Consider the following 19328-nt stretch of genomic DNA (forward strand, 5'->3'; position numbering starts at 1 on the left):
TAACTTCTTAATCATGAAGAACAGTTTGAAAATTATTTCCTATAATTTTTTCTTATCTTATTTTTTGAAACTAATTTGAGATTTGACTTACTGAATCTATCCTCTAATATGACTATATTTTTCCATTATTGCTCATCTTTTTCAATTTTGATCTCTGTTCCAATAAACTTTCTCAATTTAAACTTCCAGTATTTTAACTTTAACAAGTCAATCATATTTGAATTTACAAACTTCTACTTAATCCTTAGATCTTCAAATACATATGTGTGTATTTGTGTGTGTGGGGATATAAGTGTGCTTACATGCATGTGTGTGTATATATCATTCTTTTTCCTCTGTATCCTCTGATGAATACAACCTCTCCTTTCTAGCCCAGGGTATTAATTTTAATTTCCCTTAAGTTCTCTCATGCTTCCGGCTTTTTGTATTTTAGTCTGGCTTCTTTTTAGCTGTCTATTTTGGTATCTACATTATATTTTAGAGAATTTTATCAAATATCTAGTAAACCTCAACTCTCTGTATCAAGAATGAGACAATAAAAAGCTACTTGGAAGTCGTGCGTGTGTGTGTGTTTGTGTGTGTGTGTGTGTGTGTGTGTGTGTGTGTGTGTGTGTGTAGGCACATAATTGTTAATGCCTTTTATGATTCATCACAGGCCATCCTATAATGGTCAGCTGCTTGATTCACTGGGTATCATGAGTGTCAATATCTGTTGATCTTAGGGATGATCATTGTTGTCAAAGACAGATTTTTAAATCTTACGACGGGCATGAGGGTGGAGGCTTTGAAATCCTATATTCCTGAAAGAGAGGGTGCCGGAGAAGCAAAGTCAATTACTGGAGTCTCAACATAAGCATACATAATTTTATTTAATCCTTTTGTTTTCATTCCCATGCCTTTACCTTTTGTCTTCCTGATAACCCTAAGTCCAGATTTTCCCTAAAATACATCCTGGCTTTTGCTGGGATGATGAGTAGGCCAGCCGTAATATAACTCTTGAATTTGATTCATCCTACCTTCCGTTTGATCTGATGCTCACACTTTCTGAGCCATTCTGGGGTTCTGTGGGAAAATCTGTTTGCATTACTCTATCTCCCTCTGCAGGCTTCAGTGGGTTCAATCTTCCTTTTCTACTTTGCTACATGTATATCATTATTTCATCTGCTTTCTATATGTATATTGTGGTCATGAAAGATAGAATTTGAGTTAAGATTTTTTCTTCTTGCTGTCTTGTGGGCAATTTCTTAGTAAATACAGGGCAGAAAACTATTTATTTCACCATCTAGAACACAGAAGACTTGTAAGTCATCTCTCTTTACTTTCATGACTCTAAACTGTACTTCATAGCTGCACTCAAGTTCAAGTTTAGTAATAGAAGCATGGCTGCAACTTTTACCTTCCCATGTGAAAATAAACTTTCACCTAAAAATGTTGATAAAGCCTTCTTAGCTTTAGATATGATTTCTTTTTGCCCAACCCTTACCTGATTCTTGGCCTCTTCCTTATAGTCTTTCCATGTGCCCCTCCTCATGCTCTGGTCAAATAGAATTATTCAGAATTCTCTAAAATCATGAGGCTATTTCATAGCTCTGTTCCTTTGTAAATTTCATTTTTTCTGACTATTTTGCATAGAATGTGCTTTCCCCTTCTTTCTGCTTGTTGAAGCTCACCCTTTTATGTATCATTTCTCAATCATCATTCTTCTTCATAGTTGTGTTTTTCTCTTTTTTTGCCATTTTTATTTAAATGAATTTTCTCTTAAAAATGGAATAAATTGACTTCATAGGAGACTTTTTTTCTGAAGTTAAATGGGGGCTGTTTTGTGGTTTTTTAAGGAAGAAGTTAAATTACTTGATCAGATTTGCTTTTTAAAGCAATCACTATCTGTAGTGTTTAGAATAATTTAATGCTGAGCCTGCCTGCAGTCAGAAACTGTTTCTAGCACTGTAAGAGCAATTGGGTGAGAGATGATGAAAAGCTACCCAAGGCAATGATAGTAGCAGTAGAAAAGTAGAAGGCTCAAGAGGTGTTAAGGAGATAAAATTAACAGCACTGGGTCAGAGATTGGATGAGAATTAATAAAAAATGTTAAAGAAAATGATCAGACTTTATGTTTACTTTGTAACTGACTTGGCTTCATAGATCATCTACTGATCTTACGGGGTAGTTAACTCATTAATATTGACTTTTAAATCAAACTCCAAAGTTGAGATTTTTGAAAAAACTTCATACAGTGTCAGCTTTAACCTTGATGTGAAAATTGAGAACTACACAAACTGAGGTGAACTAACTAGTTGGTGAATGTATTATATATATTGTGATGATATTGACATTACCCAAACTTTTAAAGGATTCAGTTCATAATTATATCACATGAGCTATTGAAATTTCTAGAGGGCCAGCAGGAGTCATGAGATTGGACTCATTCACAGAACTCTTGGTCATATCAGTTCTGTAACAACAACTGAAGACCCAGTCTGTGATTAACTTTTCAAAATGACTAAAAATGGTATGTATTGTGTCTTAATCCCACACTGTCATTTTGCAACCTTCTTTACCTGGTGTTGCCTACCATTTTTGAAATTTTGAGTCTTAAAACTGTGGCGTATAAAACTATACCTTTGAAAATATATATAACTTCACCTTTTAAGCCTCTTTCTCTGCATAGTATGAGAAAATGTATTTCTCTCAATTCAAAGTAACATAATCACTGCTGGTTTAAAAGTCAGTCTTTGAGGACCAGGCTCATTCAGTTCCAGATTCTTCCTTTTCTTTCTGCAGTGATAAGCTGGGGTGGGTTGTTGATTGTGGTTACTTATTATCACGGAGCCGGGGTAACTCATCTTGCTCAATGACATTGGTACCCACCAAGACTGCTGTCTGATGAGTCCCCAAATGTAGAATGCCTGTCATTTTAACCTATCCTCACATCTTCTATGCCCTTTTTGCTTTTTTGTACCAGGTCTATGCATCCTTCCTGTCCTGATTTCAAGTGCTCTCTAGGATCACTTTTTTCTCCCAGAAAATTCCACGTGGCTCTTAGGGGATTAGAAAAAAATGTATGCTTTCCTATACTGTTGTGGTCAATGCTGTGCTGTGTGATTCCATTCTCAGGTCCAAATGCTACACTGAAACTCAGCCCAGAGAGGTAACCTCTTAGGCCTGTTACAGAACTCAATTTCCTTCCAATTCTCTTCCCTATACTAGTTTTTCTTTTTGTAGGAAAAACATTTACCTCACTGGTCACTCTTTCCTAAGATAGATTACTGGTTTTACTTTATATGCTTACTCTTTTGCTGCTTTTTAAGATATAGAAGTTCAGCTATTGTTATAGAAATTCTTGGTCTTTAACACAATTTCTGTTATGGCTTAGAAGAACCTATTTAACTTTACAAAGACAGTAATTTGGACATACCAGGGAGCAGTACTTATGGAAATGTAATGCTACTGCTTGAATGTTGAAGGAAAATAATAATGTTTTAAATAAGTACAGTGTTAAAATTAGCTCAGCTAATATTTTTAAATAGTATGATTATATTCATAATATTTTCTAAACAGATTACTGGTTATTGTCTTTTTATTCAAATACAATTTTATCTTCAATGAAAAGGCAGTCTTTCTCTTGTCTCTTCTCCCCACATCTTCAATTATTTAGGATTTCTTAAAAATAAGTTACTTTATCCCATTGAAACACATACACCTCAATGTACTATGTGGAATAACAAAAATAGTCATAATCATTTTTATATAACTGAGTGCTAGGCGGTTTAAAAATGTAGGAACAGCTTGCTGTAATAGACAAAGGAGGTGTGTAATACTGCCAGTAGTTAAAAACAAAATCATCACAAAACTTTAGGACTTCATGGAAAATCAGAGTAGATCTTCTTCTGATGTTGCTTCTTTGTAGCAGTTACCACAGAAGAGCAATATGGTGTCATATACATTGCCTTCTATTTCATCTTCGTATTTATAATGGAACATGAGCACTGTGAAAGAAATATCACAGAGGCAAATGATGAAGCTATGAAGTCATTACAACTTCCAGCAATTTTCCTTAGTTAGGTAAACTATATTTGGATGAATATCTAAGATTTAAGAGTTTAACAATAATGGTTCATAATATTAATCAACTCATAGTTAATGGAAATATATTTCACATTAAAGCAGTGAGCTACAAATAATAATATTTAACATGTAGCAAATGTATATTTTAAGTGAAAGGCCATATTCCAAAGTATGAATTTATTAAAGCCTCACAATAATTCCATCAGTTGAGGTATTAGTCTGTTCTCACATGGCTATAAAGACATACCTAAGACTGGGTAATTTATAAGGAAAAGAGATTGAATTGACTCACAGTTCTGCAGGCTGTATAGGTAGCATGGCCAGGAAGGCCTTAGGAAACTTACAGTCATGGTGGAAGGTGAAGGAGAAGCAAGCTCATCTTAGGTGGTGGGAGCCGGAGGAAGAGAGAGAGCCAAGGGGAATGTGCTACACACTTTCAAAAAACCAGATCTCATGAGAACTCTATAAGAACAGCAAGGGGGAAATCTGTCCCCATCATTCAGTTACCTCCCACCAGGCTCCTCATCCAATACTGGGAATTACAATTCAACAAGAGATTTTGGTGGGGACACAAAGCCAAACCATCTCAGTAGGTTATAATGTTATTGCCATTTTACAGACAAGAATACTGTGGAACTTAGAGAAAATAAATGTTCAGTCAAAGTCTGCATGAACATTAAGTGGCAGAGCAGACATTCCAACAATGTGAATTGTTCCTCAAAGAATATGTACTATTGCATAATAGGCCCTAAAGTTCAGACTGATAAATGTAAAATATACCATGATACCTCTAATTTTCATCATTTTTTATTATGATAAGTGAATGATTATGCATACAATTGTACTAGAATTTCTAAGTAGTCCTCTTGTAAATGCAGTCTCACTAATCCTTCTGAATTTCTTAGGATTAAGTGATTAGATGGGATGATATGTATATTCATAACATTAAAGTTCATCAAAACAGTTGAAGACTGGCTTCAGATGTTTAGAGATAAATCATATTTGAAGCTGTAGCCAGAACGTTCATGATTAAAATCCTCAATGAGCCTCTTACAAAAATTACTAAACACTGAATTATGATTAGTTTGATATTGTTCCCAATTATACCAATTTCTTCACCAAAAACACTATAATTAATTCATAGCATAATCCTGCAAAATACATTACTGCACATTTTGTAACTCATTCAGCTGAAGCTAAGAGGTTAAATACTGTGATTATTATTTTTGTGATAATGAACCAAGGGCAATTTTGGAGTTCAAATCCAATTTCAGGACCTGATTTCACCATCCTGTTGTATTTATTTAAAGAACACATTCTAATGACAGTTGACAAGGTTGTTTATATTCTCTCTAATTAGAACATTACAGTAAATTTATTGATGAGTTTTAAACACATCTATATACCATGTGTCCTTTGCTTGAAGTCTCCTTAAAGACACAATTTATTTTTCCACCTTTTTATTCAGCTTACAAATATGCAATTTTGAAAGATATAAATATGTTTGTATATAACATTTTAAAATATATTTACATGTTGCTTTGTAATTTTTGAAATATTTCACCATCTAGATTATATTTTTTTGGAAGGCACTGGTTTCCTCTTGTCATTTCCTTGGAGGATCTCAAGTCAAGTATCTTTTACATATGGAAGCCACAGCTGTTTAATAGAAGGATTAAATAAAGTGTACAGGAATTATTTTTAAGGTGGAACATTTACTTGAAATTTCTTTATATAGTAATTGCTCTCACTGATTGCAGGTAAAGTGAGAACTGTGGCCTGAGGAAAGTTTCAGATATTAGAGATGCTGGACATATGAAAGCCCTTAAGCTTGGGATTCCTCTGAAAGAAGTACTGGATCAAATAAAAAATGTGAGCTAAAACATAGGCATTACCAACAAGGTCTCTTGAAGCCAATTAGCTGGCCTCCCATTTGTTTTCTCACCTAAGTCCCAAGAGGAAATTGGATAAAGGCTAAGGAACTGTTGATATGCATTTGGAGAGTGAAAGTATTCTTATTTTTACTTTTGGTACATATCATTCTGTTTTTATTTAAATAAGTATTTGTGTATAATTAATGGCATCATAAAACAAAACCAGTGCAACACAATTTGATAGAAGTGGTGTCACAATAGAGATATTACAGGCCTAGAGGAGACTACGACAGCCTTAATCTTTTACTTAGATTTCCCCGAGTTCAGATGGTAGACAGATTCATGACACCTGTGAATTAGCAGGCAGGCAGAGTTAGTGATAGGAGTAGTGTCAGAAGCAGTAAGTACAATATCTTTAGTCTTCTGATGCCAGCTCTCTCAATTTTCTTAACCTTGTGAAATTATACATTTAACAAGTATTTGTTAGGTATAACAGCAAAATAAAACTGATGCCATGTGATGATAATAATAGCAAGCATTTTTTTATGACTATATTTGTGACTATCTTATTGAGTCCTGGCACAATCCTATAACATAAGTGTTATCATTATCCTTGTTTTACAACAAGAGGTTTTTGTGTTTTTTTTTACAAGAGGAATCTGAAGGTTAAGTAACTTGTAACAGGGTCCCACTGTTAATAAGTGGTCTGGAGTCAGATCTGTCTGACTCCAGAACTCATTATCTTCACCCTTGTGAATCCTTTTCCAACCCATGGCCCTACTCTTTGTCTATGGTCATATCAGCACAGCTCAAGTCTGACTCAAACTGAAGTTTCTACTAGAAGGCTATAAACAATTATGTCATTTAAATGATGTGTAAAGAAGGGCAGTGTGCTCAATGTTTTAAATTCTAAGCAGTATAAAACCCTTACCAAAAAAAGTATGATCATACAAATATAATAAAATCTTAATTTAGAAAAATTAGCACCAAATAAAAGCGTCTCCCTAAAAATCATGCGTTTGTGTGCTAATTCAGGAGATAGTTATGCAAGTAATTGTTCTTACCCTTCAATATCTTCAACATGGAGATCATGGATATTAATAAAAGAAGTTGCAATTTCACTGTCACATATATTTTTCTTACGCAACTGGATGCCTCAAATTGTTTACATCTTTCAGGAAACTTAATCATCACCAGATATGTATTAGTCTTCTGATGCCCATAGGACTACTTTGTATTTTCTGATAGAAAGGAATACTTTTTCTTCTGTGTTGTAATTTTGTGATATTTGGACCCAAGATCCATTTAAAATGCTTAGCAGTCCCATGTCTAGGTTTTTGCCATATAACAATACTAGTATATGCATTCAGAAAGATACACGTATCAGGGTGTCTCTTACAACATTAGATGCAATAGAAACATATTTAATCAAGTTAAATATCAATGGAAGATTGATATTATGTATAATATTTAAAATAATGAGATAAATAAATATAAATGAAATGGCTCCTTAGAAAAGCTGTTAAAATATTGTTACATAAAAATCTGAAACTGCAAAATAATATGTAAAATTTGAGACAGAATTGTTTAAAAATGTCATCTTGTGTTTGTGTGACAGTGTGTGTGTGTGTGTGTGTGTGCATGTGTTATGGGGTATAGCGTGAAGTGGGGTATAGGTACATCAATTCAAGAACTCTTCATACCAAATTCAAAAATGGACAGGGTTGGAAGTTGGGGGAGACTTTCACCTTTTAGTTTCTATATTTCTGATTTATTATTACTTTTTAAAATGTGAATTTGCTTGTTAGAAATGTTTAAAACGTTTTTAATAATGTGCTTGGCATTCAGTGTTGATGACAATAAAATGCAACTTATCTTCTTAGCCTAATATTCCCTAATTTTAGACATTCTGCCTCCACTATAGATTTTACAGCTGTGTCCTAGCTTTCTTTGCCTCTCTACTTTTCCGTATGTCATACCCTCTGCAAGGAAGGTCCTTCTTCTAATTTCTCATGCTCAGGTTCTATTTTATTCCCAGTTCTAATTCCAGTGCTTCTAATAATACTTTTTACAAGCATGTTTTTTATGTTCCTTCTATTCTCATTTCAAATATTCATTTTTTGTTACATCACATCATCAGCTGCCTTGTAATAAATCCACTACTATATCCATATGTACCACCCATGAAGCTGAAATCTTCACGCTTATTTTTCCCTTGCAATTGCATTAGTAAGTATTCTACTGAAAAAAATAATGTTTTATTTTTGTAAAATTTTTGTGTAGTTTCAGCTTTTCTGTATATCATTATCTTCTGTTGAAAAGACACCTGTATTCTATGTCAAATTGTCAATTTTGTGCCTTACAATGCACTTCTGAGTTCTACATCATAATTTCTATGTAATAACTCCATTTACTGCCTCTGTTCTCTCATATAAACATGTTTTAAGAGGCTTAAATGGAAGATGACAATCCAAATAAAATATCTTAGACAGGAAAGTATTTGCAATTATTTCATAAAATGATGCCAAAACGTTGTTACATACAGTATCTCACATGACAAATTCAATAGTCTTCTCAGAGAAACACAAATTTTTATAGTAAAGTTTCTATGTAATTCAGTCCAGGTGGCTTTTTAAAAAATATGAACAGGGAGAATTGTTTTCAAAATAACAGAAACAAGAAAGAGAGAGAAAACCTAAACTGATTTGCAATGGGAATTTCCTCAGTAGTCATTCAGGAGGGAAGTTTTGCTTTGTCACAAGTGACTAGCCCTTAATTTTGAGAGTGAATCATCCCCTTTGAAATGAGAGATAAGTTAGGAAAAGAGCTGTTTAAAAATTACTTTACAACTATTTCCTTTAGAGCTATGACTTCTTAAACTGGAATGTGATCCAGAATAGCTTCCCTTTGAATCCAGCATTTGTCTTCAGCATTTTTATTGTCTCTCTTTTCCCTCACCCCATCTCACTTCTTCCTTCACTCTGGTCAACAGATTTACACTGACTGGGCCAACCACTACCTGGCGAAATCGGGCCACAAGCGGCTGATCAAGGACTTGCAACAGGACATTGCAGATGGAGTACTCCTAGCAGAAATCATCCAGATTATTGGTAAGACCTGTCTTCTGAAAGAAAGCATGAAATTCTCTGCTCCCATCTCTTTGTTAAGGCACAATTTAAGTTGAATGTTTTACTGAACTGGTCCATGTGTCTCTGAGATTCATGTAGCTCTCCGCTGATTTAATTAAAATGTTGATGTGAGGATGTTTGAAAAAGGCAGTTTGGCCGTATTTTAAATAACTAGGACTGTACCTATATATACATAAACCTGCTAACCTTTATTGAATCATTTGAATTGAACTGTCAGAAATGAATGCTTCATTAAACCATGTGTCTCCCATGTGCGCATTTCATTAGCTGGAGCAACTCATACATGCTGAGATGCCTTGAAACTGTATCCTGATCCAGCAGGGACAATTTTGAAAGGTTTCATGTCAGCAGTCATTTGGTCATTTGGCACAGGCTAAAGAATTAGCAGCAACTTCCTTCTCACTCTTTTTCTTTTTTTTTTTTTTTTTTGCTGGATTTGTGCATATAGAATTGGTGGCTGTTAACAAGTGTGTCTTCTTGTACACAGCCTGGAAGACAGAATATATGTAGCAGGAGCATTTTTACTTGGTATTTTTTTTCCTGTTTTTGTGTGTGTGTTTCACTTCATTGCTTAAGCATGTCGTTCTTTTTTTCTCTCTTTTATTTTATCTCTTGGATTTAGCAAATGAAAAAGTTGAAGATATCAATGGATGTCCTAGAAGTCAGTCTCAGATGGTAAGAATCATATTTATTCTCAATATGTAATGCTGATCTCCACTTCCAGAATTAATTATATTTGTAAATGGATATTATTTTTTCTGCATGTCTTCCTGCTTGTCTAAAAAACCATTTGATCCCATTCTCTCATATGTATTTGTGTGGGTTCACTTTATACACATCAGTATCATTAAGTGACTCCTATATACACATTACATATTTCCAGATGTTTTATTAGATGCTTCACTTTTTTTTGTTTTGCTGTTCTATACAATTTAATTTAACATGGGTCTTAATGGTAGTAAATTTCATTTCTACTTTTAAGTGGATTATTTTTGTCTGAACAGCTGGCTTAAAGAACAGGCCTTGCGATATGCATTTTAAATATATATAAATAGTATTTCCTTTGTTCATAACAAAGTCCACTGCAAACACATGGACTCTTCAACACTTCTGGAAATAGTTCTCAAGGCATGCTGCTGTAAGTTTGCTAAGCAGTGACCGATTTTGAGATATGATTCACAATCTCTTCCAGAAAGCCTTCAATCTGGAAATCTGCCTCTCCCCCACCTATCTCTTATCTTTATCAACTAATAAAACTTAAAGTTTTATAATAAAATCAAAGAATAATCAACTACGAGATAAAAACCTGTTTCTTAATTAAAAGCCACACTTAGTTTTATAGGAAAACATGAAATATAAAATGCCATAACTAAAGTTACATCAAGCAGATATAATCAGGAATGACAGCCAAAATCCGCAAGAGAAAGCTTTCTCCAAAACTCTTCAGCACAGAATGGGCATTTTAAATGAACTTAGTGAGTTCTTAGTGTCAGACTTGTAAGAATGAAAACACCTATTAACTTTTAAAATCTGCTGACCTGCTTTACTTAATGTCGAAAAACTGAAATCCAAAATAATAAACAGAATTTATTTTTAAATAGTGATTAACTGTCATGTCAGTTTTTCAAATAATTACTTCCAGGACCTATTATAATGTCATGAATCTGTGTATGCGGTTGCAAAAAAAAAATCACTATAAAAGAAAGGATTTCTATACAATCGTTCAATTTTAAGCAAATTTCCTGATCTAATTACTCTGGGCTCAAACATGACCCTGTGGGAATTAATTACAGTTGTTTTCTGAAGTTTTACTGAGAACAAGCCAAATCGTAATACATTTACACCCTGCTACAGTAATAAGCCGTGTGATGTTGATAAAAATATGTAACTTCTTTGAACCTCAGCTTTCTTATCTGTAAAATGAAAATTAATTAGAATGTGACAAGATACGTAAATGAACATTATTTATTAAACAACTAAAATGCAATGCAGAATAGTATCACTGCAAACTTTGTAAAGGACACATGCATGGATTAACGCCTATTAAAAGATATTCAAGGCTTTCAGTTAAAAAGCATAACAGTCCCCCAAAGCCATAATTACGTTTCTTAAAAACTCAACATGATTGCTTTTGCTTTCATTATTTTTACCATGAGGAAGTGATGAATAATATAAAACATTTTAGGTCTAGAAACTCTCACCTACTTCGCTATCATTCCAATTTGATTCTGGAATTACAGAGAATTCAATCAACAGGCGAGCTTATACTCAGTGATGAAAAAAAAAATTGCGAAGCTCATAACAATGGTTAATAGAGATGCTGTTTTTACCTGCTGATCTGAAACAGCTGTACCTAGAGATTCTACAAATGTGTGAAAAGATTCTCTTGAGTTTCAGACTCTGTTTTTTGTTGTTGTTGTTGTTGCTTCTTATTTTTATTAACTGGAAAATATCATGATACAGCTATTATGCATGATATGTTGATATTTCCACTTCTGATAAAACAAAATAGAAAGACCAAAGTCTGAGGAATGCAAATGCTATAAAAAAGGTAGTTTATCCAGCCAAAAAGTATTAGTTGAAATCATGTTGAATATTGACTAAGAATGACTTAGATCCTCATTTCTTTAAGATGTGGTTGAATTTTGAATCTGAAATTGGCATGCCCTCGATGTGTTGATTCAGAAGACTACATATGAAATAAACGTAACTTTTTTGGTTGACTTATTTTTGCCTCTGTTCTTAAGAATTTGCATAAGCAATGTTAGTGAATACAAGTTCCAGACTTTAACTGGGACAAGAAAGTAAAGGAAAAATGATTATCAAAGCCTGACTAGGCTTATGAATTTCATGTATCTATTCCAAACAGGATGTGGCCTGTTCCTTGATTGCATAACACTGGGAGGTGCCACATTAGTAACAGTGAGTGGCATACTTGCTCATAGTACTTCTTTGGCCACCTCTCTTTGTATAACTGATCTTCTGTGGCCTTTGGTTGCTGTTGGTGCTTAATAACAAAAGATAAAATAAAATTAGGTCTGCTACAATTTTTGAACACAAATCATTTTAATTTAAAATTTAAACTTGCTAACCTTTATTGAATTATTTTAAGCCTTTAAGAACAGAGGATGCCTTTCGTGGTGTGAATCTACAGTGTACTGATAAATTTTCATAGTAGCCAGATAATTCACATGTAATCAATATTTACTGAGCACTCAAAGTACAAGGTATAATAACATTTGAATAAACTACACTTGAGAATTGGAGGAGCAAATGTTTAGATAAATAACAGCAACAGTTACGTAGGCAAGAACAAAAAGGATTGAGAATGGAGTAAGTTTGGTACATTCCACAAACAGTTAGAAGACCACTGTGGATTAAGCACAAGGAGAGTTGTTTGAAGGGAACAAGGAAGCCTGATAGTGTAGGGCCCAAGTAAGAAGTTGGTGTGGTATTCTAACTCAGTCAGGCAGCCTTTGGAAGACTTTTAAAGCTGTGGTATGATCCAATATAAATATTTTAAAAGATTACCCACTTTATGGGGATTATAAAGTAAGTAACTGTTGGTGTCTCATTGAATTTGGGTGATGGATAGTAAGTGCAGGGAGCTTAAAATGACCCCAATATTTTAGCCTGCATGGGTAAGTGATTACCATTAAACAAAATAATTATTATAGAAGCAGAAAAAGTGGCTTAAAAAGGTGGAGGGGGGTAGGTGGTGAATTTGTATTTTAACATGTAGAGCTTGATGTATCTATTCAAACATCAATTTGGAGGTAACTTTAGGCTATTAGACTTGTGTTTCTGAAGGTCAGAAAACAGTGTTGGTTAGAATATACTGAGAGAATAGGTAATAGTTGAAGCCATGGACAAAAATGGAATCTTACAGGAGGTCTGCATAAAGTCACAGTAGAAGAAAGCTGAGGTTTTTCACTCTAGGAAATATAAATATTGATATAATAGAGGTGTAGGAGTCAGGAAAGGGAAAGAGTGTTGAGCCAGTGAGACTATGGTTGAGGAACAGAATCAGAGATGTGGACTGCTAATCCTTAGAGTAGATGCAGTAGTTCAAGTTATAATACTTGGAGTACTCGAGCAAGTTAGGGCAAAGTAAGATGTGCAGAATGTGTCATGTGCTGTCAAATGTTGTGTAGCTGAATAGCTGGTGTACTGGAATGACATATTTATTTCTGGTAATTGGATAAGCATTGATTACCTGTATATGAACATCTTCTGTAGAGTGATAGTGTGTTAAGAAGTAGCTGAGAAGTGCTGATATCCGTTGAGTCATGAATAAACTTTCTAAGAGTGTCCTGTTAAGTCAGTCTTAGAGAAGAAAAAATAAATAGCTTGAGAAGAAGAGTTGAGGAGAGTTTTTGCAAGGGGGGAAGTAGACACAGAAGGAGGAAGCAGTAGAGGGAGAGGAAAGGGTCCAGGGGAATGAAGTGGTAAGTGACTATACCAATTCCTAAAGGAAGTAGAAGAGGAGGAAAGTTTGGTCTGTGTGGAAGATTTGATATTAGAAAATAATGGGGATGCATTTGCTTCTGTATCATGTCATAAAAGGTTATGACTGGGTCAAGATACAGAGACTTGAAAAAAGTATATATGTAACATTTGTATAAACAGAAATCTCTATATAGTAGCTATCACTGAAAGGTTATGGCTGGGACGGGGAAAAAACACATAAGTGGAGGCAAGTTACTTATAGAATTATATTTCTGTGGGGTATAATGCACTATATTATTCTGTTTTTACAACTTACATAAGTGTTATATATATTATTTTGTGTATATCAAATATACTAAATAATTTCAAAGTAGAAAAGAAAGTATATTAAATAGAAATTAGAGGAATTCAAATTAATATAACAACTTCAGAATTTTAGATAATATTAACATGCTTTCTTTTTATGTGATTCTCTAATGGTTACCTTATAATAAAGAAAAGTTTAACATATATATTTGTGTGTGTGCCTTATAAAGAAAATTCAACTCTCTCTATATATATAATATGTGTATATGTGTGTGCATATATATATATATATAATATGTGTTTATATAATCTCAACAATAATTCTTTTGAATAACACAGTCCAAAGAGCACATATTTAAGAAAAATATGAATTCGTGCTTTTAGCAGTTTATTAGTATAACTATTGAGATATTGTGATTCATCTTTATCCTAAATTTCAAAGTCATGATTATTTTTCTTTAATGAGCTTGAGACTAAACTGGTCCTGGAAAACAGAACTTAGTTTGTTGGAGCGTAGTCAACACTAAATTTAACTTCATCCAAAGATGAAGTTACTCATGTGAATGGCACCTGTTGAGTAATTCCTAGGTGGGTGGTATCAGGATTGAAAATATATACTGCATGTCCCAACTTTGGTGAGCTTACATGAGGAGATAAATTAGTAAACTATAAATACCAGGAATGTCCCAAATGCCCAGCAAATTAAAAATAGCAAAACAAAAAATGCCCAACATTTATTTGAAATGCAGAGACACAAGTGCAAGGTTCTTAGACAAAAATGTTAGACATGTAGGGTAAAAGTTGTTTCAAAGACAATTTTTAAAAATTTTAAAATAGACCATTATATTTAAGGATCTTCACAAATGCACAGAGGAATGAGGACATCTGATTATGTGAAATAGTTGCAAACCAAGTATTAGGCTATGTAAGACAGCTAAGAATCTGACAAACATGGTTCACAGCTTGTCCTTCCTCTTTCTTGGCTCTATTTTACCATAATAGCTCAATTGTTTTCCAGTCACAACCTTCAATCTAAGTTTTTAGTATAACATATATGTTGTTTACAATTTGCTGATATGAACATTTTTGGCCTCTTGTTCCTTTTTAATTCCTAGCAGCTGGAAAATTAAAGTTTTTCCTTTTTAATTCCAACTCCTTTTTAATTCCTAGTAGCTGGAAAATTAGATTTAAGTCTTTTCCACCTATTTAATTCATAGGGCTGTGGCTCCCAGAATCATTACTGTTATGGATTTCACATCTTTATCCCATTTGGGATAGAGATTTCTTGATCCTATTTCTCTTGTTTATATTTATCTGGAAAGTGAAACTATTCTTAATAGTAAAAATATCCCATGCTTTTATCAGTAGCCTGTTCTTTGAAGTTTTAATGTTTTCGGCTACTGCTTGTAATCACTGTTCTTTTAAAGGATTTTTTTTTTAAGTTAAGATAAGAAGATGAGGTTCTTAACCAAATAGGGAAGAGATAAAATACTGGAATGCTCTTAAAGGTTTAATAAAGTCTTGTAGATGGCACACTGCAAGATTGTGGCACTATGACTCAGAGGAGTGGAATATTGCTAAGTTAGTCTAGTCACATGATCCCCTGACTTTGAAAATATTCATCTTCTAGAATGGCCAGAAAAAGATAGCTTAATGAAGACAAATGCTTTACTATAAATAGAGCTCTGATCTATCAAGAAATACTAAATGAAAATCTTAACTTTGTGTTTTTCTTAATGATTTCATTATTTTTACAGAGACTCAAACTTTGCAAAAATATGTATAAACTGTTAGTGTTAGGGAATTTATATTTAAGTGATTAGCATATCACCTAAATGGTTTTTAAATCTGCTTGTCACTAGAGGTTGCTCCAGACACTAGTCAAGTTCAAATGAAGTAACTGACATAACATGGAGGCATTAAGAGACAGTGTGTTGTTTGCATATGTGACCCAGGAAAAGGCATTCAGTAAATGCTCAGGGCCTCTGCTCATTTCTGGAATGAGGAAATTGGACAGATGAACTCTTTTTTTTCCAATGGATGAGAGCTCTCTATGTTGCCCAGGCTGGCCTCGAACGCATAGCCTCGCCTACTCAAGCGTCAGGACAACTGACCTGAGCCACTGCAGCTCCCAGACAGATGAACTCTAAAGTCATTTGGAACTCTGATTTGGTACCTTGATTTTTAAAAATGCCAAAGATCATGATTTCTCTTCAGTTTTAGTGTCTAATTTACAAAGCAAAACAATAGCAACATGAAATCATTTTGTTATGGGAATTCTGTGGTCTGCCATTTAGAAATTAAATAAAAGTTAAAGATACAAGAACACCTCATTGCATTAACTTTATATTATAAATAGCTTAAATGTTTTTCTTATCGTTGTCAATATTTATACTTGTTTGTATAATTAACATGATAAATAGAAATTGGAATAAAGTAACCTGTTTGAATCACAGATTTTTTCTTTGTGAAGAGAAGACATAATTTTAAGGACATTAATAAGCTTTATATATGCATATATAACCATTACAAAATATAGTTGATATTTCTATTATATCTTTGAACATTGACCACTCTAATAAAAATTGGCATGTTCTTTATCCTGATTTTTTTTTTAGTACCTAAAATGCTACAAATTGTTTTCTACTGGTAAACCAATATTATTGTAAACACAAAATACAATCAAACATGGTATTTGAAGACATATTTCATAACAATTCTTGTATAATTTTAGCTTTTTACATTTAATAATTTGGTATTTTTAAATAACTTATTTCTCTGTCTTTTTCAATTGCCCCCCTACTGCCAAACTTAATAAAATTGTCAGTTATAATAATCAGTGAAAAAATATTTAACGATAGGGCAATTTTAACAATCTTAGTTCTGGAAACAATATATTAAAATCCGAGGCCATTTTAAATATGAATTTTGATAATCCTATCAGAAAAAATATGATAGTTTATGTATTTAAAATTATTTCAATAATAATTAAAAAGAATAAACCAAATAGGGAAAATCTTGTTCATTTAACCTCAGTGCAATAATTTGCAAAATTTATCTTTGATTAGATAAGTATTTTGGAATTTAGTAGATGTGCCAAAACTAGTTCCTTCATGAAATTAAATTATTTTAACTCAGTTACACTGAATTGTATGGATATACACAGAAAAGAAATATTGACATTCCTTGTTAAACTTTGAAAAATCGTATTTCCCACCTGATTAGTATTAGCCACATTTCAAACGTAACAGGAAATACCGGGAAATCATTACACAGAAACATACAATTTTAGAGAAAGATCTGGAAGTTCAACAATGTCATCATCAGTTACTTACTGAATGTCAAGGGTATATACCTGGTGCTGTTGTAGATGTTTTGCTTATACTTTTCATTTAGCCATCATGGCAAACCTGTAATAGAACTATGTCTCAATGAGATGATCTATGTCCTTTATTTAATATGTGGAAGATTTATGGTTTGGAGTCATGTCTATGTAGTGTAGGTCAGATTGCCTTTAGACTTACTAACAAATAAATTTAACAAAATAAGGCCTGGAATTTAGGTCTTTGGATCTTCAGCTCTTTTTTACCTTCTCTTCCTCCTCCAATTCCTCCCCCTCTTTATTTTTTTTTTAACTACAGCTTTTAGAGCAAATTTGAGTTCACGGCAAAATTGAGAGAAAGGTACAGATTTCTCATCTACCCCTTTCCCTCACACATGCATAGCCTCCCGCAATATCGTCATCCCCAAACAGAGTAGTATATTTGTTATGATTAATAAACCTATACTGAAACATCAGTATCACCCAGAGTCCATGATTCACATTAAAGTTTGCTCTGGTGTTGTACATAGAGACAAATGTATAATGAAGTTTGTCTACCATTGTAGTATCATACAGAGTAGTTTTACTGCCCTACACATCCTCTGTGCTCCAATTCCTGATAATCACTGATTGTTTTAATGTCCCTATTATTTTGCCTTTTCTAGAATGTTACATTGTTGGAGTTATATGGCATGGAGCCCTTTCAGATTTGCTTCTTTCACTTTGTAATATGGATTTAAGGTTCCTCTGTGTCTTTTCATGGCTTGATAGCTCATTTCTTTTAAGTGCTGAATAGTATTCCACTGTCTGAATGTACCACAGTTTATTTATCCATTCACCTACTGAAGGACATCTTAGTTGTTTCCCAGTGTTGGCAGTTATGAAGAAAACTGCTACACATTTCCATGGGTAGATTTTTGTGTGAGCTTAAATTTTCAATTCCTTTGGGTACATACTAATGAGTGCAGATGATGGATCATATGACATTTGCTTAGTTTTGTAAGAAACCACCAAACTGTCTTCCAAAGTGTTCCATTTTGCATTCCCACCAGAAATGAATGAGAATCCCTGCTGCTCCACATCCTCACTAGCATTCCGTATTGTCAGTGTTCTGGATTTGGGCCACCCTAACAGATTTGTAGTGGCATTTCATTGGGACTTTAATTTGAATTCCCCTGATGACATATGATGTGGAACTATGTATATTTTCATATGCTTATTTGTCAACACTATGTCTGTTTTGATGAGGTGTCTGTTAAAGTCTTTGACCCCTGTTTTAAGAGCCAGGTTGTTTGTTTGCTTGTTGAGTTTTAAGAGTTCTTTGTAAGCTTTGGATTATGATTGTATGTTTTGCAAATATTTCTGCCAGTCTGTGGTTTTCTGATTCTTTTTATACTGTGCTTTACAGAGCATAAGTTTTTATTTTTTTATGAAGTTCAGCTTATCAATTATTTATTTTATAGATGTGACAGCTATTATAGATTTTATAGATGTATTTGGTGTTGCATCTATTTTTGTTTATATTTTTTGCATGTAGTTTTTCAGCTTTTCCGGCACTATTCATTTGAAAAAGCGATCTTTGCTTCATTGTATGGCCTTTGCTTCTTCGTCAGATATCAATTGATTCTATTAACCTGGATCTACTTCTGGGCTCTCTATTCTGGTCCACTACTTATTTTCCCATTTTTTTGCACCAAACCCACACTGTCTTAATTACTGTCTTGATTACATGACTTACTTCATGTAGGTCATGAAGGTGTGTTGTCAGTCCTCCAATTTTGTTCTTCATTAATATTCTGTTGGCAATTCTAGGTCTTTTGACTCCTTATATAAAGTTTAAAATTATTTTGTTGATATTCACAAAATAACTTGATGGATTCTTGTTGAGATTGCTCTTTTAAAAAAGTAATTTGGCTCCTCTCTTTCTTCCTCCCCTACACCCAAACTTGCAATATAAGTAAGAATTATTATTTAATTATTACACTTGTTCCTTCTTTCTGTGGCAGGTGTATAAACTCTTGTGTAACTAGGAGAGTAGTTTTGTGAGACAAATAATGATTTATAAATTTTATAATGAAATTATCAATTTGGTAAATAATCAGTTGTTATATGTAACCTTAGGTCTTTATATATATAAATATATATATAAATATATATATATTA

At 33.3% G+C, this 19328-nt stretch overlaps 1 protein-coding gene across 8 annotated transcripts in view; it reads left to right on the forward strand.

Annotated features, from left to right (window-relative positions):
* The window catches only part of NAV3 (neuron navigator 3), a 623567-nt gene that overhangs the window by 338032 nt on the left and 266207 nt on the right, over positions 1-19328 (forward strand). For all 8 annotated transcript variants that reach the window (XM_032285065.1, XM_032285057.1, XM_032285074.1 and 5 more), the window contains exons 2-3: positions 8932-9049; positions 9711-9763. In XM_032285065.1, coding sequence (XP_032140956.1) covers positions 8932-9049; positions 9711-9763 — 171 coding nt within the window. The remainder of the gene's footprint in view (positions 1-8931; positions 9050-9710; positions 9764-19328) is intronic.

This window comes from Sapajus apella, unplaced genomic scaffold, assembly GCF_009761245.1.
Source record: "Sapajus apella isolate SASKATOON/1434 unplaced genomic scaffold, GSC_monkey_1.0 scaffold2, whole genome shotgun sequence".
NCBI classification, from domain to species: Eukaryota; Metazoa; Chordata; class Mammalia; order Primates; family Cebidae; genus Sapajus; species Sapajus apella.